Raw genomic sequence first — 21,856 nt, 5'->3', positions numbered from 1 at the left:
TACAAAGCCTGTAAAAAATTTGTTATTTGTTAAACATTTAAAATTTTGGTTTACCTGTACCCCCAAACAAACAAAAATGGTATCCAACGAATAAAACTGAATCCACAGTAGGTTTGTATACAGATCAACAAAACCATGAAATCAAACATCCACGAATATGTATGTTTTTCTTAATCCACTAACATAGAACCCATAAAAATTAAAAACCCAATTGTTCTCTTGAAGGTCTTTCCACCAGTTAATATCTATTTTGATATTAAAATATAAAAAATCAGTCTAAAATGTCAGTTCATATGGCTTTATGATGTATAGATATGAATTTAAAGCAAAGGTCAAAATCTAGAACGTCAAATTAACCTATGACCTTGACCTCAATTTCAAGGTCACAAACTGAGGATTTCAAATCAAAAGACCCTAGTCTCTAATATGTATGGTTAATAAGTTATATCACTTTAAACATAATTTAAGATATGATAGGGGCTAAAACTCCCATTCATTGTTTACGCACCCTTTCAACTAAAATTATTTAGTTACAACATGTCGCAACTAACAATTTATACAAAATAATTTGTCGATATCTTATAAGGTTAATGAAAATGAGTGAAAATAAGACAAATTCAAAAATTAGAATATGACCTTGACCTTTGACCTTGACCTAATTTTAATTTTTTTGGACCAAGGACCTCAAATCAAAAGATCCTAGGTCTCTATCACTTATGGTGCTCCAGTTTAAAATACATTTTAAAATTTCAAATACAAAAAGGGAAATAACTCTCATATGGAGCGTTCATATTGCTTCGGTCGAAATTGGACAAATCATGCGAAGGATATAACGAGCAATTGTATAAAATAAATTTGTCGTAATCTTTTACGGTTGCGAAGGAGTTGTGGAAAACAGTGTTTGGGGAGATAACTCCTACAAAGAAAAGTATTCGGTTACGCAGGGTAAATTTCAAAAGCGCATAAACTGTTCGATATCATATACCAAATATCTAAGCGACATATTGCGAAACAAATGTTTATCGCAAGAACAAAATTTGGCGGAAGAAAAAAAAAAAAAAATAATCAGAAGAAAAACAATAGGTCTTTCCACAGAAAAGTGGAAAGACCTAATAATTCTGACCTCAAATCTTACCTTTTCATTTAAACCTGTTTAGTTTGTTTTATTTATGATTATTATTATTACCATTATTGATTATGTATATATTGTAAATCACCTAGATCATGCCATTTTGATTGTAATGATGAAAAAACTAAATGAAATAAAATTTTATATCTTTTTAAATTGTTTGTTTTAATATGACCTTTAATCGATTGAGAAAATCATTGTACCAGTACACAAACCGTTAATAATAGAAAGCACTTTTCAATATTCTTGTATACAGATAATCTTAGTAAATGAAAGAAGTCTTATTTTAACTTATTCACACTTCTGTTATTGGGTCAACTGACTGAAAGATCCAGTGCTTGTTATGAGTTATACAAAGGACAAATTTTGATGAAGTTTACACAAAAATCCAACAAATTCATGCTCATCTTCCATGCCAAGGAAAGTGGTAAATAAACCAAAACTGATTTGTTTGACATCAACTCTTATACCTTTAAAGAACAAAACATGCTATATAATAAGAACAATCACTGACCAAGTTCTGTACCATATAAAATGACTGCCTAAGGACATGCACACATTCCTGTTATTTGATACTTTGAATTAAGGTGAATGCTTAGCAAAACAGCACATACATCATTATTATTTTAAATGAGGGTAAGCAAATTGTTTGTATCTGTAAGTATTTGATTCATTTGTTTTCCCAGCATAGATTGCAATTTCTCATCTAGCTAGAGTATCTTGAACTGTTGGTAAGGTGCAAGGGTTGCTCTTCGTTGAAGATCTTACTGTGACAGATTGTGCCTTTTCTCTGAGTTTTATCTCGTTATTTTCTGTTATATGTCCTGATTTAATACACTTAATCCTTTCTCTCCCTATTAACAAAGTTTGTTTGTTATGCTGTATGGAGGATGTAGAAAGTTTTCCTGGTCTGGAGCTGTAAACTCTAATATTTTTCACAGTTTTGGGATATTTTTTCTTGAAATAATTTCTATTATATGTACTATCACACCTTTTTAATTCATTCTTATTTTGCCCATTGTGTGACATATTACTTTCTGACAGTTGTTTTAAACTTTTTCCTAAAAAATCTTCTCAGAAACCAGTGGACCATTTTTACCAAACTGAGTGGTTTATAAAAGATTAACTTTGGATGCAATATCATTGTAAAGTATTTCACTGGCCCATTTTTGTCAATATTTATCCATATTATACAGGGGTTCTCAAAATGAACACAACTAAGGAAATTATCTTCTACTTTTATTAAGAGTGAGTCATGTATGTAAAAAATGTAAAAAATATATTCTTTATTTGTAAACAATTCTATATAAACATTTATCACAGAGTACAATAGGACGGTATGATTCTTTACAACAAAGCTGTGAAAATCACTAAATAAATTATATTGTTATATTTACAATTATTTACAGCATAATACTTCATAAATCACCATAGCAACAAAGATTAAAAAAAAGAAATAAATAGAAAGTTAAAATAAATATAAATCTAATGTGATTGATAAGTTACAATTGTTAAATTAAAAAATATACCAAAGTTAACGGCATCATACAATTTTCATACTTTAATTTGATATCTAAGCATAATTTAATCTTTGATGTTTGAAGAAATGTCAAACCAAGATTCAGGTTAAAATAAACAGAATGGAAAGGAAATATATTTTTTTTAAGAAAAGAACTCATGTCCCAATCTTTCTTAATAAGATATGTTACAAATTCATAAATATATATCAATTTGCTTGAACTATAAAATTTGAGCTTATTTAGCTTCAAAAGTTTCCGCATTTTGTTGGCATATCATTGAATAAACAGACTAGCATTGAGCAATGAAATATATGTATGAGAAATATAATTTATCTTATCTACCCTTAACCAAAGGGGAAATAATAACTAACCTCCAATATAATTATTTTCACTTAATAATTAGTTAACGGGGCCTCAAGTCTACTACATGAAATAAATACTAAATATAGAATGACAGCATTTTAATGTTATTGAAAAAAATCAAAGTTAAAAGATCACTTGAACTAATGTAATAATTTATGCCTACAAGCATGTAGAAAGTCAAACTAGACTAGAAAATCTAAAACAATTACTCCAAATCATTGTCATGGCAACATGAAACTGTAAACCAATCAAATTCACTAGATATGTCAAGTACCAGTTATAATTTTGTCTCAGATTGGTCTAAGAACATGTTATTGGTTTACAATAATACAATATAATTACATCACAATCTTATGATTTCCCACATTTATTAAAAACACATTTAAAAAATATTTACAGTGAATATACATTAGTTTGAAAGACTTTGATTTGGCATTAAAATGCTACAACTTATGTACAAGATAGAACCATCTAAGCGACTAAAAAATAACAAGCTAAACAAAGCTTTATAAATGCAATGATACCATATTAATTTACAATATATCTGATGCCATATTAATTTACAATATATCTGATGCCATAATGTTACAATATGACACCAAACTAAGTTACAAAATATCTTATCACAGAGAAGCTTATATAAACAAGTCCGCCATTATGTTCTCATATACTTCAGGGGTGATTTGTAGGCGTAGAGCTTTTCAAGCTCTTATTGTTTAAAGTTGCTAGCCCTTTAACAAAAATAAAACTTGATCACTTCATTTACTACTCAAATAAATCTGAAACCCTAATTTTCCCACTTTTGAATACTGTAGATAATACTTGACACAAGCTTTACACATATTTAACTGAAGCACCTTCTATTCAGTTTTAAGTTTTGCATCAAACTTGCACATGAGACTCTTTTACTCCCATTGTTTCAATAAATATAAAATCAGCAACAACAAAAAAAAGCCCTGTATAATGAAAAATTTCCACATGATCAGTTCAAAATAAAATCCTTACATAAAAAATGTAAAGAAAATAACTTTCCTTCTCTCACATACAACAATGATCATGCAATCTAATAAGACAGTTAAAAAATTATCAGTTTTATACGATAATTGATTGATTGTTCTTTGGTTTACATCTAGTGGTAAATATTTCATACATTTTTTTTTTTTTACATGAACCACATACTGTAATCCAATGGAAGAATATTTTTATCTGAATATATAAAGATGAATGACTAATGATTTCCTCCATTTTAAAAACTCTTACATCACATGACAATGTTAAAATGTAAAATGAACAAACAATTAATGATTATTTAATGATGTCTTCTTTAGAACATTTCCTATATTAAATTAGTTCATCGAAAATTAAAGGTTTAATTTGCTTATTTCTAACTATTATTATTTTTCTTATCTAAAATATTGTACATGTATAAAATAACAATACCACTGAATTGTTTCTATTAATTCTATATGTAGTCTTATAAATAATTAAGCTGAAAATATGAAATGAAAGCACTAAACATTTTTCTAAAAACTTCCTTCAGCGTCAGAAATGTTAGCACTAAATATATTTCTACGATTTTATTTAGCTGTATAAATGTTAGCACTAAACAATTTTTTATTATTTCCACCATTTTGACCTCAGTCATCTAGTTGACACAACAAAGCTACCCCTCTATTGATCCAATGGTCCTCTGGTTCTGTGGATGGTATCAGAATGTTTAATACATAATTTGTTGAGTGACCTGTAGTTGATAGTGTTCCTCTTCTTGCACTTGTTTTATATACTGAAAACAGATTAACATAACTTATTACAATAGGAAAAAAGAAAAATATACATAGTCAGGAGCAAATAATTCAGTGGCTGTCGTTTGTTGATAAGTTACATATTTGTTTTTCCTTTATTTTTTGTACATAAATTAGGCCGTTAGTTTTCTCGTTTGAATCATTTTACATTTGTCATTTCAGGGCCTTTTATATGTGGTATGGGCTTTGTCTATTGTTGAAGGCCTTACAGTAACCAATCGTTGTTAATTCTGTGTCATTTGGTCTCTTGTGGAGAGTTGTCTCATTGGCAATTATACCACATCTTTTTTTATATTAAGATTTTTTCAGCTAGATTTTTTCAAATAAAGCTAAGAAAGATGCATCTCTTACCCAATATGCATCTTTGGATATTTTATGTATGTTCCAACAATTTGTGTGTTAAATCCTTTACATGTAATACCACATTTTATGCCCGTATCAAGTAAGGCTATCTTAAACCTGTATAACTCATTTTTATTAGTCCCTATTAATACAGCTTTTTTATCAGAGAAGTCATGTGTTAGTAGTTGGTGTGTCTGTTGTACTGTTCAATATCTTTTGGTAATACCTGTTGTCCTTGTTATGTATTTAAAAAAAAATTCAAACACTATTTCTGTTTGTTTTTTCAATCTGAAGACTTACCTGGACATGAGTAGGTTTGCTTTTCTTCAAATTTATGTTTTTCTCCTGGTTTCAATTGTATCTACACAATGATTTAAGGAATTAAATAGCATATTTGTTCTTAATAATTATTATTTTTGTTTGAAAAAATTGTTAAGTAATTTTTTAATCTTCCCCTGTTTATCACTGTAGTTTATATATAAATATCTCCTGAGATCAGACACAGTGTGTGGTTGATAAACTGAGTGATGTTTTTTGTCTAGTGGCAAATATTACAAACATATTCAGGATGATAACATATTCAAATGATATGAATATGCAACATTCCTTTTACTAGATCTACATGTTGATCTGGACTTTAAATGTACTTGCTCAATAGGTTACAGTACAAAGGCAGGCATGTCACCCATACTTGACACAGAGTTTTGGCTATGAGTAAACCAGTCTACTTTTTTTTGGCTTCAGCATTTTTGGTGGCAAAGCAGTAAATAGAAATTGTAGTCTTTAGATTGACTCGGTGACTACTTAGGCCTCGTAGATCATTACAGCTGTCCTTACTGCTGATTTAATTTTTTTACCAAAGAGAAAGGTGTGCATGAAATAACAACTGTCTTCAAAATCACCATAAAACTGTCACCTGACGTATTTATCTGTTTTGTTTCATTATTAAGCATTTCATATTATTTGTGTTTTCAGTGTTATATGTTTCCCATTCATATCATATTCATTTTTCATATTCATGTTTCTTGACGTTTGACGACAATAGTTTTGCGCTGCGTATTTTGAAATAAACTATAGCTTTGTACGCTATGTTTTGCTTTACGTACTGAATATTAAAATTAGTACAATAGAAAGTTAAAGCGATTCTTTATTATTATTTAAATGATATATATTTACATTCAAATAGCATGAGTTATGCATGAGCTCAAAGTGCGGCAATATTAACCATATAAATACTAATATAATTTCACTATTCGAGTGAGTCACTGGTCATTATTACAGTTTTGGTGTCCCATTTTTCCTGCGACAAAACAGTAATACTAGATTCACTGTGATCATGAGAAATAAAATAGATGACTCAAAATATCATAAACAATTGTTCATATTACTTAGGTTATCATTTTTCCATTTTTAAGGTCTTTCCTTTTTCAAAACTGTATTTCTTCTGTTTATTATTATTATTCTTTTTCCGCCAAACTTTGACGAAGTTAGCAGCCTTAACCGTAAGACGTGTCGCTTTCATGTTCACACTTTGTATTGGTGTCATGAATACCTATCCGGAACTCACCCTGTTAGTTGAAATATTTTGTCGGTTTGGAGTAATCCCTCCGAAACCAAAAAATCTTGTTATCGTTCCAACACAGTAACCGTAATAGGTAGAAAAAAAACAAAGGGTGAAATTTGTTCAGGATCAGACCCCTGTTCTTCGTTACATTTGGATCGAAAAGATTCAACAACTCATTGGTAGAGTTATGCCCCTATTAAAATTAACCGGTGTCGGTTGACCACCAAAACTCAGAAACCGTAAGTCGTAGACACCTAGGATCTTCACCATTCATCATCAATTCATGTGACTTTGAAAAATATCTCAAGGTCAAATGTGTATGTTGACCTTGACCTTTGACCTAACACCTTGTTATCAGAACAACTCAGCAACCTTAATACTTTCAGATGTGTTGAATAGTGGAAAATGTTTGGGTCATTTATGCGCAACTTTGTTACATTTTGACCGAAGAGATTTGACCTTTCTGTAAGGGGCATAACCCTTGTTTTAGGTTTCTGAAAAGAGAAAATCAGCTTTTACTATATAACCAAAGGTCCTAGACCCATGGGGTCTTCAGCAATGACATTGGGGACTAATGACCTTGACAAAGGTCAAAAGGTCAAAGGTCAAGGTCATGTCCCATATAGCGAATTATGTGCTTTTGACCTTATTTAAAGGATTTTCAGTATGTTTTAAAGCTTTTCAATACATTCTACGTCTATTGGAACATGTATTTTACATTACAAAAGGAAAGACCTCTCAATTGTTCAAGAACAATTGACATTTTAATTTTTTTTTTTTTTTTTTACATATACAGTAAAATGTAAGTATAATACTAATTTGTGTAAACAAAGGATACAATAGGCATCAGATCATACAGTATCTTTGGCTCAGATTCCACTATTTTCCTCTTAGACCTACACCAACGAGCTCCTTCCATGAAAAGTCCTCTGATATAAGCACCATTTGTCTTTTGAACAAAAAGTGAATCATTTTGGTAATTATGTATAATATAAAGGATAAAATGCACAACTTCCAAGAAAGCTTATTCAAATTCCTTAAAAATATCAAAAAGTTTCATCAGTCTATGCATTTGTCATCATAACATACAACATATGGTCCCTGCAAGAATTAGTTCAGGGGCCAGAAAGAAGAAGTCAGATCTGAGTAAAAGAAAAGTTTTGTAGTAAATTCTGTAAAATATTTATCTACAACAGTAATAGTGTTTCATCACCAGAACCTCACTCTTTTCTTCATGTGTGAACAAATCATTCTCTCTACAATATGATTATATATCTAAAACGAGTGCTAAGTGTGATCATTTATAATTGATCTCAAACTGAATCCTTTTCCTATACATGAACTCTATAATACTATATTATCTATCACAAAAATATACTATCTATCCAGAGACCAAACACAAAATTATACTATATTCAACTATCCAGTGATCAATCACAATTATATACTATATTTTAACTGTCCAGACCAATACACATAGATTACATTCAGCTATTACTGTATTAATTTCATCTGACCGGGTATTGTTGCTATGGCTATACCTGTTCAATTTAGGAACAATTGTTCAATAGAAATATATTTTCTAATTATGAAATTAAATTTTCTATCAAAATATTTTATGTATTGAAAGCAAATATTTGTACGTTTCTTTTTTATTTCAATTTGTATCAGAAACTGAAAACAGGTATATAGTAAGCAAACCTAATCAGATAAAATTAATTGATTTGATACAATTTTAGGTGTGTAACAGTCATCATTCTTTTGATCCATAATTATAAATAATTCAATCATTAAAGAAAATTTTACACAAAGTTTGGATAACACTACAAGGTATATTTGTTCTCCATTATTTAAAAGGACAGAGAAGAATCCAAAAAAGGCAAGTGGACCCTTCTTTATACCCCCTCCCCCCAAACAAATGTCTTGGCAATTATTGACAATATCTGACTAACAAGCCCCTGTAAATCTGCCAGTGTTTAACTAAAAAAAATTTTTTTAGGACTGTTACATTATTGTGCTGAGTCATTTCTATAACATAAATAGTAAAGCTATACCAAAGTAGGCAAAATCTGCAATGAAATAACAAGTGTTTAAAAAAGTTCTTTGAAATAAACATTTAAGCAATAGTACTAGTAAACAAATAACTTTATAAAATATGTACATCTGAAAATTTTTTTTTTTTATAAATTTCAAATGCCAAAAAAATCAACTGTAAAAAGACAAATATTGCTCAGATGATTCTTCTTAACAATTATAAATCATTCTATGTAGCAAACACAATGTACTGAAAACATCTAAATAAAAAACAAATGAACAAAAACACAGCATCTTGCTTTCTTGAATTGTCAAAACTTACGGGTTTAGATGCCATGGAAGTTTCTGTTGTTGTTACTTCAAACTCATAGCCTAAATGATCGATAGGAGTTTTGTATTTCCTGGCATAGTTCTGCAGTACACCAGTCAAGAAGGACTGAGTGAAATAAAATCCAGAAATCCAAAATACTGGTGGGGTACCACTGTATATCCAGTCCTGAAATATAACAATGTAGCCCATCAATATATACTCAACTCTATCAATAGCATTTGAAAGGATTGCTATTTGAAGAAATATCAGGTTGTAATTAATACAGTGGGTCTTAAGGAAAGTAAGTTAGTTCAATAAGATTCTTTTATCAGACTGTTAGGATGTCAGATAAAATAAACTAGCATATCAATAACATTATACAGAATGCAATTTTCCCAAACTAAAATTATACTCCAATCATAAAAAAATTGTAAAGCTCATACAATGTATTTATATAATGTGAAACCAACTCATTGTTGTGGATATTTTTTCCCAATTTATCCATTATTGTGGTAATTTTTATGGCCCCGCAACGAAGTTGTCGGGGCCAGATAGTTTTACCCTTGTCAGTTATTCCGTAATTCCGCAACAAATCATTATACAGAGTTTTTTTCTAAAAGCCTTCAGATATTGGGCTGATTTTTGGTATGTGAGTTATCCATGATGAGTTATAGATAAAGTTTAAGTTTCGTTCCGCTCTGCTAATTTTTGCTGTAATTTCAGGCTTTGGACTTTGATAATGTTTTGAAAATCAAAGTTGTATGAACCTTTTTTCTAAATGCTTTCAGATATTGAGCTGATTTTTGGTATGTGAGCTAACCATGATGAGTTACAGATTAAGTTTAAGTGTCGTTCCGCTCCATTAAGTTTTGACACTTTGAAAATTGTTGAAAATCACAGTTATATGGACATTTTTCTTTACGCCTCCAGATTTTGAGCTGAGCACCTGAGATCACCCCTAGTTTTTGGTGGGGTTCGTGTTGTTTATTCTTTAGTTTTCTATGTTGTGTCATGTGTACTATTGTTTTTCTGTTTGTCTTTTTCATTTTTAGCCATGGCGTTGTCAGTTTGTTTTAGATTTATGAGTTTGACTGTCCCTTTGGTATCTTTTGTCCCTCTTTTATTGAAATTGCAGATTTTTCAACTTTTTGAGATGGGGCCATTCATGTCAATTGACAACATCTAGTTTTTCATGATATTTCAAAAATCTTTGTTTTATTTATACATTGTACAATACTAGATCCAACTTGGACATATTTGTGACATTTCATATTTACGTTGTTTTTTTTATACTAATTTTACTAATTTAAAAGTTGTATCAATGAATTGCTAGTGAAATTTATTTGCTTATTCAGTATTTTAAATGTTACATTACCTTAAAGAACTGTAATCTGGCTATAAGATCTGTTATATATGACCCTAGAGGCTTTAGGGATGGATAAGATTTGGAAGCCCAGACAGATGGCACCTAAAAATGAATTAACTTTCATATTAATTTTTCATTCATAAAATACAAAAATCATACATTTTATTTAAATTCATCCTTATTAAAAACACAGTGTCAGTACCTTTATATATTTTTTTTTAAGAAGTTACTTTTTCTAAATTTCCTAAACTTATAACATTCTTCAACATCACAGAGGAAAACATTCAGACCACATTTTGAAATTCATCTTCAAAATAATTCATTTTGGAATAGTTAAGTATTGGATTCAGTCCTTTGAATCCATTTTTCTAAGCCCTAAGTGCAATATCAAAAGTTTTTGCTTATTTTGATGTCATTAAACAACAAATAAGATTTCAATTTTGCAAATATCATATTGTATTTCTCCTCATCTGGGAAACTTTTTGTATGAGCATACTGCAAATGTAAAGAGCTATATATTTAGAGTAGGATCAAAAGATGGCAAAACTCCAGCAAAATTGCAACTTTATATTAGGATATTCCCTTTATTTTTAACAAATAAAAAGGTTGGGATTATAAGGGGAGATAAGTAATAAAAAGTTTTTGTAAAAGGGGAGATAAGTAATAAAAAGTTTTTGTAAAAGGGGAGATAACCCAAATTTATTTTTATAAAGAAATGTATAGTAAAAAGATTTATGCTGGTATATAGCAAAAAAAACCACGTTAATTTCTAAGAGTAATCGCTGAACAGGTAAACATTATAGTCGTATCTTTCCTTATAATGATCTTTTGAAAGTAAGAATACTCTGAAGATTTTTTTCCAAACGTCAAAAACATTCTTGATATTTACAATTACAGCTGTAAAATTTGATAGTTCTTTTTTTCACTTGATATTAATTATAGCTGGTATTATATAGGTAACAAAGATTTAACTTACTTTTCCCACCATCATACTATCATATACGTCCTCCAGGTCAGCTGATATAGACATAAGCTTACCTTTACCACCAATCAAATATGTCGTCAACATCAGCTGACATTGAGATTAACTTACCTTTCCCACCATCATACTATCAAATACGTCCTCCAGGTCAGCTGATATAGACATAAGCCTACCTTTACCACCAATCAAATATGTCGTCAACATCAGCTGACATTGAGATTAACTTACCTTTCCCACCATCATACTATCAAATACGTCCTCCAGGTCAGCTGATATAGACATAAGCTTACCTTTACCACCAATCAAATATGTCGTCAACATCAAGCTGACATTGAGATTAACTTACCTTTCCCACCATCATACTATAAAATACGTCCTCCAGGTCAGCTGATATAGACATAAGCTTACCTTTACCACCAATCAAATATGTCGTCAACATCAGCTGACATTGAGATTAACTTACCTTTCCCACCATCATACTATCAAATATGTCCTCCAAGTCAGCTGATATAGACATAAGCTTACCTTTACCACCAATCAAATATGTCGTCAACATCAGCTGACATTGAGATTAACTTACCTTTCCCACCATCATACTATCAAATACGTCCTCCAGGTCAGCTGACATTACAACCAATCCTTTTATTGCTTTTTTAATATCCTGCAGTGATGTTCTGACCACTTGTATCAATCTGTTAAATCGTATTAGTTCCTGTAGCAGTACAGTGTTCATGGACTCGTTATATCTTACTGGATAACGGTTCTGAGGAAAAAATTATAAATTACTTACAATTTACTCAATAAGTATCCATAGTTTCAGAAAATTCAAGTCTTCAATTTTTTTGGAAAAGGGGGGGCGGGGGGTGATAGGGGGCTACAAATGTCATTTGCAATAGTAATAGGAACAAGAATGTGTTCATAGTATGATGCCCCACTCGCATTATCATTTTCTATGTTCAGAAGACCGTGAAATTGGGGTCAAAACTCTAATTTGGCAATTAAATTAGAAAGATCATATCATAGGGAACATGTGTACTAAGTTTGAAGTTGATTGGACTTCAACTTCATCAAAAACTACCTTGACCAAAAACTTTAACCTGAACGAACGGACGGAAGGACGGACGCACAGACCAGAAAACATAATGCCCCTCTACTATCGTAGGTGGGGCATAAAAATAGCTTTGAACTTCATTTTACATTTATATTTGAGGGCAATAATTGCACTCACTCTTTGTTACTAGTTGTGTAATTTTCACGTTTGTTCTTATTTATATTCACCCTCTGTAAGTGATAAACACACATATCAAACATGATTAACTCCTTACATTTCAGCAGATGAGAAACAGTTTATGATAGTTTATTAAAAATCTCCTAAAACTGATATTAAATATTTTAATAGCAGGCCATTTTTTTGTTAAACAAGAATGTGTCCTGAGTACATGAATGCCCCATCCGCACTATCATTTTCTATGTTCAGTGGACCGTGAAAATGGGGAAAAATCTCTTATTTTGCATTAAAATTAGAAAGATCATATCATAAGGAACATGTGTACTAAGTTTGAAGTGATTGGACTTCAACTTCATAAAAAACTACCTCGACCAAAATTTTTAACCTGAAGCGGGATGAACGGACGGACAGACGAACAGAACAACGGACGGACGGACGCACAGACCAGAAAACATAATGCCCATAAATGGGGCATAAAAAACATCTGGAAGGCAGGAACATGTAAGTGGTTAATCTTTATCTAAATGTTTTTGTCATATTGGATAATTTGGTGTAAATGGCAATAGTTTGGTTGGGTCTGTTAAATTCATTCACATCTTAAACCGATTTTAGATAATTTAGAGCTTGACAGAGCTAAACACTTGGCAACTGTTGAAGATTGTGTGCTGATCTCTCTATGTATTCTTGATTTTGTTTTGGGTTAATGTCCCATTGACAGATACCTCTTAATATTACATTAATTCATATGATGGCACTGTCCTTGGTTCAGTCATGAAAAAAAAAAATAATCCTTCAAACTTTGATGTTATCCAATCAAAATCACAGGAAATAATATTTTACTAATTACTGTAACACCTTTTTTTATTACCTGAACTTCATCCAAGTTAAAATCTGGTGGAATTTTGGACAAAATATCTGACGCCAATTCTTCAATGATTTCTTGAGATGACTTCCCACCACCTGCAGACTGTTAAAAATAAAGTAAAATATTATTTATTTTCTGCACTAGAAACCAGTACAAATCTGTATATGACCATAGTCTGAAAAATATATATATACAATATTGCTTATACATGTGTGTAATAATATAAATGTGGTATTGTCAGAAAATGAGAACAAATCGAGTCTCAATGGAATATGCAATATTTTAAACAAGTCAATATCAGGATTTTTTATTTTCTTATTTTTTTTGTTAAAAAACCCAGATATGAATCAATAATTTTTATATGTTACTAAAATCAAATCATTAATTGCCTAATTTTAGCAATTTATACTGGTTCAATTAAAGACCAAATCAGAAACATATTCATATATATGTCTCTGACCAAATCTACTTTTACTTTATGATATACATTTCTTTTTGTTCTCATTTTCTCATTCACGAACAGCAATAAAGCAAAAAGTGTGAGATTTGTGACAAAAAATGCTTTCATACAATTTTTTTTTAAATATTCACATACATAAATATATAATACATATATGTAATCCTTTCATATAATAACATAAATAGTGAATATAATATAATATTTCTTATAATATACAGGTGACATATAAATACATGCTAGATTCCTAAAATAACATATACATGTATCCTGTATATAACCTCACAACATAAAATTTAGAAATTCCTTATTAAAGAAATTTCAAAGTATCAAAACAGAAAGATTTCATTTAAACTAAGTGCACTTATAATAAGGTAAAACTCTTTTAAGGATAAGAATGGATTTAAAAATATCAGTGTTTCTGCTTGTACAAGGACTATCCTGTAAAAAAAAATGGTCAATAACTTTTTTTTATTTGTTTTCTTCTGATCCAAACACATTAGCAGGACAATCCTTGTTTATGTGGGGTTAACAGTATTATTTTCAAACTTGTACACAACATTAATAAAGGAAACAAAATGGATTTAGACAGGATTTTTCACCCAGAAGCTTACGTTATCACCATCTTTAATTTCCTGAAATTGTGAAATGTTTTACTAAAGTAATTCAGCTTAGAAATATTCAAATATAATATTGAATATAACTATACAATTCAAGTGTCTAAAATACTGTAAATTCAAAAATTATTGCAATGTTTTTATTATTGCGAAAAATGCAACATGGTTATAATTGCATTAATTTAAACTTGCATTTTGAAATTTTTTAAATGAATTAAACAGGATTTTTCTCAATATCACAAAAATTAAAATCTCATTATGTCTAAAATGACAAAATTGCAATAAGAATTGCACACAATAATTTCTTAATTTACAGTATATAGATCTGTCTGTGTATTACTAAAACTGATAAATAATATGATCGCTACTGAAACAAAAATAGTTAAAACTGTGAAAAGAAATCATCTATGTATACTGAATAAATATCATTAGAAGTGTTCTGTTGCTTAGAAATGTGTGAACATAATATCACTAAACATTCAATCTGTAAAAATACTATTTGGTGATAAATTCATACAAAAACATGCATATAAGTTACTACGTTTCATGCAATTATCATAGATATATTTTCCCTTCTACATAAGATTAAAGATCATTTAGGATCTAGAGTTGTAATTAAACAGAGCAATCAAGAAATAAATGATCAACGTTTTCAGCTACGGTGTCCCTACTCACCTTCACTATCTACAGAAACATAAATAGCAAATTCAATAATTAATATTTTGTTATTGATAGTTATTTCCAAGAGCTGATTATTTTTTTTCTCTCCAACATACAAGTTTGATGGTTTCTTTACTAAACCTTTATTTTAACCACAGTATGATGCTATTAAAATTCTGACCATTTGGAGTCATATAAGCTGAAATTAGGAAGTTGTTTTCTCTTTTGACTTGGTTCTTATTTTGATATTTGGGCACCTTTTATAGCTTACTTCAAGGTATGTGTTTTTCTCATTGTTGATGGATGTATGGTGATTTGAAGTTCTTAACAACATTGCCCATTAGTGGATAATTGTCTCATTGGCAATCATACACATCTACTTATTTTTCAAAAGTAATAAATAGCAAAGCAATTGGCCTTGTTATAAATCAAATTTCTCAGAACATTTTCCTGTGGTTTCCAGTTTCCACTATCAAAGTTAAGTCAAGTACCAATGTATACAAAACTTTGCTTACAGAGGGTTATTGCTCCTTCTTACTAAAACAAAGGTAAGTTTCTGATTTACTCAGATAACAATATATGCACCAGTAATTTCTAATTTCTCAAGCTAAGGTTTTGTTCATTGGAAATCAGAAAGCTAAATTTACTAGCAAACCCAACCATAAAATGATCAGCAACTTAGTATGTTCTGTAATATCAGTCACTGGATGTTAAGATATCTGCACATAATGTTGTTTTTTAACAGTTATTAAGCACTAGGTAACCATAAATGTAGCTCAAAAGTTTGAAAGCAAAACATCAAGGATGCAACCCAGTCACACTAAGTATAAATGTATTAAAGAGCAAATACAATTGTGAAAGATCTGTAATGATGAAAAATCTCTTTTAAAACCATAATAAAGCACTGTATAGAAGCAATAAAACTGCAAATAAAACAAATCAAAAAGGTAAAAATAGAAATAAAGAAATAGAGTCATCATAAAGGACACTTAATCCCTGATCATTATTAAAGTTTTCATTAAAATCATTAATGAATGTCATCAGTTGCGGATCCAGAAATAATCATAAGAGAGGGCCCGCTCCAGTTGTGTTTCAGTGAATTCCTATATAATCAACCAAATTTTTCCCACAAAAGGGTGGGGGTGAGGGTGATCCCCTCTAAATCCGCCTATGCTCATGGTGACCTAATCTTAAGTGTTTACCTTTATTACTTTACATGAAATGTCAACTGACCAAAAGGGTTGAATTTGGTATAGAAAATAAATCCCCTTATCTCACCAATCCAGTAGGAAAACCCATGCTTAAGAGGCTGTCGTCTGCTTCAGCAAAAACAGACAATTCGAACTCACAACCTCAGTGTAGACTGGCTAGTGATTACAGTAGTAGAACTACTTAGATCACTCGGCCACCGAGGTCCTCATCTAATTCTATCATGGACTTTTGTCAATAAACATGATACATCAATTGTAAGACAAAAAGATCATTTTGAAATGATTTTTAGTACCTAACATCTGTACTTGAAAGCAAGTGGCACTTTCATTGTTGGTTGGGCGAAGAGTAAACAAAAGTTCATAAGCAAATAAAAATAAAAGTGAAGTAAAAAAACAATGAATGAAGAAATTAGTACCGGGTCCTATTCACACAAAAATCACACAAACACATACCATGCATGCAAAATAGGGTAAAAATAAACAAAAACAAATAAGTTTAAGGTAAACAATTTACAAGTAATAAAGTAAATAAAATGTCTAAAACAAAAGATTGATTAAGAACAAAAAGACAAATCCTTCGTCTTTTCAGTGAAAATATAATGTTTAAACAGAAAAAATCTGACAACAGAATAACTCATATTTTTCTTTTCTAATTTGTTTGGCAAAATAACAGCAGTATGGAATTTTTCACTCCTTTTAAAATTTATGAAATTTTCAACAAATCTCAACATTCACTGAGCAATCTTGATTCAATTCACTATACATTTTTTCAAATTTTCTGTGGATCAAATGCTACTGTTAAACTAAGTGATCTTAACAGTAATCAGTGATATATATGGTAACATGGAATTATAATTCATCTCAATCAATGCTTCATAATATCTTTTGACTTTTACAGAATATTTTTTTCACAGCTGAGAAAAAATCATATATGTAAGGGATGAAAAGCATTTTCTAATTGGTTTTTGGTATCAGCTATTTTCTAATATTATTTCTAGTAATCAAGAATACAAGTAATGTTCTACATGTATTATTTTTATACACAGATTAATATACATTCTGTACAATTACTGGTACATTGCCTCACCTGACGTGGTAATGTTAGAAGGATCCCTTCAAATAACTGCTGAGTTTCTTGTTGGTCTTTAGATATATCTGCATTTTCATGTAAGCCAAACACCTGAAATATTACATAAAAATTCAAATCAATCATTTCACTTCTTTCAAACAATATAAGGTTTTAATCACTGTACTGCTCATATCAAGGTTCCAGATTTTTTTCACATAATTTCAGTCATTTTCGGATGATTTAAAAGTTTGGGTCCTTTCTTCAAACTATCGAATTCATATTTAAGATTAACCATCTATCTCATTCTTGTAAAAAAAACTAACAGATTACTCTTTTAGACTTCTTTTTCAGTTTTAATTTTATTATGAAAGGAAAAAAAATGTTTAAATTTCCTTATATAGTTGTAAAGATATTTCAAAGTAAGGGAAACAAGATTTTGTCACACTTGACCTATTGACATAATTTCTAAAACATGTGACCAAAAACTTTCCCTTGTGTTGTCAGAAATTTATAGGGACATCTGTGATGTCTTGTTAACGAGTACAAATAACAATAAGGTGTATACTAATGATACTTTTAATTAAGGATAGATAAATTTAACTCATGCATACCTCAGGATGTGGCATCAGTGGTAATTTCCTGATGTACTCAATATAATTATTGTATGTTCCTTTAGGTGGTGCATAGTACAATCCACTTGTAGAAAACTTATATTCATCATCTGAAATAATCTCTTCACAGTAAAATATTTTCAGCAGACTAAGAATTAACCTTCTGTCAAGGTCATCTGTAACTCTGCCACCATAGTTACACTCTCCAGTTAAATATGTCAGGGCTTCCAATGGTGGTGCATCATAATCATTGACAAACATCTGTAAAGGAAAGACAATAATCATGATAATAAGAAGTTCAGATTTGTATTACCACTGGAATTCTTGAGAATCAGTTGTTCATTTTGTTTCGTTTCACTATTACTATGGACTTTCATTATGAGAAAAATATCATATGTAACAACTAGTAAGTAGAAAAATCAATAAATCATATTACACCAAAATGAGACTTTTTTTTTACAGAATTTCTATCAAATAAAAGTAAAAATCCTTTACGTCTAAGCAATTTAAAAAATTCAAATCAATAAATCATTCACGGCAGTTCTATATTTACTGAATGCATCTCTATGTAAGGCCTTAAATGCATTCCTTTAAAATGGATAGTTACCAGCAGAGGCAGATTTAAGGGTGGCACATTGGGTACCCGGCCACCCCTTTTCTGGAAAAAATTTGGTTGATTATATAGGGAATCACTGAAGCATGATTGGAGCGGGTCCCTCTTAGGCAGTCAGTGGGCCCCCACTTATGAAAATTTCTGGATCCACCACTGACCAGCACATTATATTGTACGCTAAGGAAGCACTCCACAGTAAGAAAATAAAATTAAAAATGAGCCACAAAATGTTTTATCATCTTCTATTCCTGGATTTCTAATACATTAACATAACATGTTTGTGTTGTACATGTGCATATGTATGTAATCAATATCTTCCATAGATTTGATTTTCAAAAGTTAAAAGGGTGAAAAATAATTCCTTTTATGTGTATCCATGGCAACATTCTGCATTTATTTACCATAAAATATTGCAAAAAGGGGGGTGAACATGTCACATATCCCCCAAAATTTGGATCAAACTAGAATTTCAATGTTTTTGAGTGATACCTTTTTAGAAACTGTTGACATAAATCTTCCTAATGGTCAAATAAAAAATGGGTGTCTTTCGCCTCATTTTTTCGTAAAATCTAATAACAAAGTTCGTGCAACAAAAAGTTGGAAAAAAACATCAAAATACGGACTGTCATACAGAAAACAGCCTATATTACATACATTACATAATCTTGATGTTTATATAAACCCAATACGAAGGCTATTTTAGTACTCAGCTATCCAAAAATGAATTTTATTGCACACTAGCTCTCACATTTGAAAAATCCACAGAGGCCAAAATGTGAAACTGCACATCTAACTGTGGAGTGCTACCTAAATCAACAGAAAATTCATGAAAAAAACCCACAGTAAACATTGTTTGACCTATAATGGTTAACATTCACAAACTGGCCCTTGCATGAAGAGTCTTCTCATCAATGGCACTCATGCCACATCTTCTTATATCTATTAAAAATTTATGCAAGTATCAGATGTGGTTTAATGAATTACCTCAAGTTGTCTGACAGATATTCTGAGATCTGATTCGTTAAATTCATATGGTATATTCCAACCTAATGGACCAAACTTCCTCCTCTCTTGTACCAAGCCATGGAAGAAACATAATCCAAATAATAGCTTCTCAAAAACCTGAAATCATATCATTTATATACGTAAATTCAATTCATCAATTTGACAACTCTTTAAAATTCATTGTTTTCTAATCTGCCAATAATAAAAAGAAAATGAATACATGTACCATAATAACAAACAAGTAAAACCTCTAGATCTGGATTATTGCAGTTTCCTACTGCATTGAAGACCTATTGGTGACCTTCTGCTGTTGTCTGTGCGTTGGTCAGGTTGTTGTCTCTTTGACACATTCCCATTTCCATTCTCAATTTTATTGAGCTTTCTAGATCTGGAGTATTCAGCTATCTTTTAAAACACAAAACTGAATATGCATTCACATTTTGAAGACTTAAATGTAATTTGAAAAACACCTGTATCATATAAATTACATTTCTTTGCTGCCATTTAAATAGGTATATTAGCTTAAAAAATATTTAACCTTAAGTTTTGAAAGGTCAGTTTATCCTGTTCGTCATACAATAGGAGTTGACTAAAATTGGCTTTAAACAGAAATTTAATGTGACAATACATGATATTATTACTGTACTTACCACAGGTTTATTGCACAAATTAAAGAATTCTGGATCTGAAATAGGATCATTGAGGTACGATCTGAGCAGGTTTGCTCGTAGACCTTTGGGAGGTTCATTGGTCATCTTGACACCATTCTGTAGTACAGATACTGGGAAGACAGGTGAAGGATAACTGGTCAGCCACAGTCTAAATGATGGCTTGGTTTTAGCTGGATCTGTGATGATCTAAACATAGAAAAGTTGAATGATTTTAATTCTCAATTTTTTAGGCACAACATTATAAACTTCCTCACTTAGTTTTGCTATAATTGCAGTCAGTACTGCTGCTAATTGATTATGTGAATGGTACATTGTTTTTCAGAAAAAAAAATTTTCACATAGAAATCAAATCATACTATTTTAAACTCCTCTGTCATAATATACCTGCGAACAAATATTGTTCTACAAATATGAAGTGATCATTAAGCCACATGCTCATTTCAGTGTAACGTTTGCCACTGCAATCTATTCCATTCACAGCAAAGGAACTAAAATCTTCTTGTGTAGCACATGAATATATAACAACAACAAAAAAATGCTATACTTATAACTTCATATTTACTGTCTGGCTAACTAATGATTGTTTACTTACTGTTTCACAAATTCTCTCTCACTCTCCAAGCCATTTACTGTCTGGCTAACTAATGATTGTTTACTTACTGTTTCACATATTCTCTCTAACTCTCCAAGCCATTTACTGTCTGGCTAACTAATGATTGTTTACTTACTGTTTCACATATTCTCTCTCACTCTCCAAGCCATTTACTGTCTGGCTAACTAATGATTGTTTACTTACTGTTTCACATATTCTCTCTAACTCTCCAAGCCATTTACTGTCTGGCTAACTAATGATTGTTTACTTACTGTTTCACATATTCTCTCTTACTCTCCAAGCAACTTATGATTGTTTACTTACTGTTTCACATATTCTCTCTAACTCTCCAAGCCATTTACTGTCTGGCTAACTAATGATTGTTTACTTACTGTTTCACATATTCTCTCTAACTCTCCAAGCCATTTACTGTCTGGCTAACTAATGATTGTTTACTTACTGTTTCACATATTCTCTCTTACTCTCCAAGCCATTTACTGTCTGGCTAACTAATGATTGTTTACTTACTGTTTCACATATTCTCTCTAACTCTCCAAGCCATTTACTGTCTGGCTAACTAATGATTGTTTACTTACTGTTTCACATATTCTCTCTAACTCTCCAAGCCATTTACTGTCTGGCTAACTAATGATTGTTTACTTACTGTTTCACATATTCTCTCTAACTCTCCAAGCCATTTACTGTCTGGCTAACTAATGATTGTTTACTTACTGTTTCACATATTCTCTCTAACTCTCCAAGCCATTTACTGTCTGGCGAACTAATGATTGTTTACTTACTGTTTCACATATTCTCTCTAACTCTCCAAGCCATTTACTGTCTGG

The 21,856-nt window shown here is 30.6% G+C and overlaps 1 protein-coding gene across 3 annotated transcripts in view; it reads right to left on the bottom strand.

The window, feature by feature from the left end:
- Positions 1-2,355: 2,355 nt before the first annotated feature.
- The window catches only part of LOC143067222 (dynein axonemal heavy chain 3-like), a 133,847-nt gene continuing 114,346 nt past the window's right edge, over positions 2,356-21,856 (bottom strand). For 2 of the 3 annotated variants that reach the window (XM_076240337.1, XM_076240342.1), the window contains 11 exons: positions 20,399-20,605; positions 19,728-19,865; positions 18,131-18,391; positions 17,538-17,630; positions 13,509-13,607; positions 11,993-12,175; positions 10,440-10,532; positions 9,077-9,250; positions 7,559-7,669; positions 5,457-5,517; positions 2,356-4,795 (listed from right to left, as the gene is read on the bottom strand). In XM_076240337.1, coding sequence (XP_076096452.1) covers positions 4,650-4,795; positions 5,457-5,517; positions 7,559-7,669; positions 9,077-9,250; positions 10,440-10,532; positions 11,993-12,175; positions 13,509-13,607; positions 17,538-17,630; positions 18,131-18,391; positions 19,728-19,865; positions 20,399-20,605 — 1,566 coding nt within the window. In that variant the 3' untranslated portion in view covers positions 2,356-4,649. Of the gene's footprint in view, positions 4,796-5,456; positions 5,518-7,558; positions 7,670-9,076; positions 9,251-10,439; positions 10,533-11,992; positions 12,176-13,508; positions 13,608-14,576; positions 14,598-17,537; positions 17,631-18,130; positions 18,392-19,727; positions 19,866-20,398; positions 20,606-21,856 lie in introns of all 3 variants that reach the window. The other variant, XM_076240331.1, reaches the window with a different exon arrangement.

This window comes from Mytilus galloprovincialis, chromosome 1, assembly GCF_965363235.1.
Source record: "Mytilus galloprovincialis chromosome 1, xbMytGall1.hap1.1, whole genome shotgun sequence".
Taxonomy (NCBI): domain Eukaryota; kingdom Metazoa; phylum Mollusca; class Bivalvia; order Mytilida; family Mytilidae; genus Mytilus; species Mytilus galloprovincialis.
This window is presented reverse-complemented; position numbering and strand designations above follow the sequence as displayed.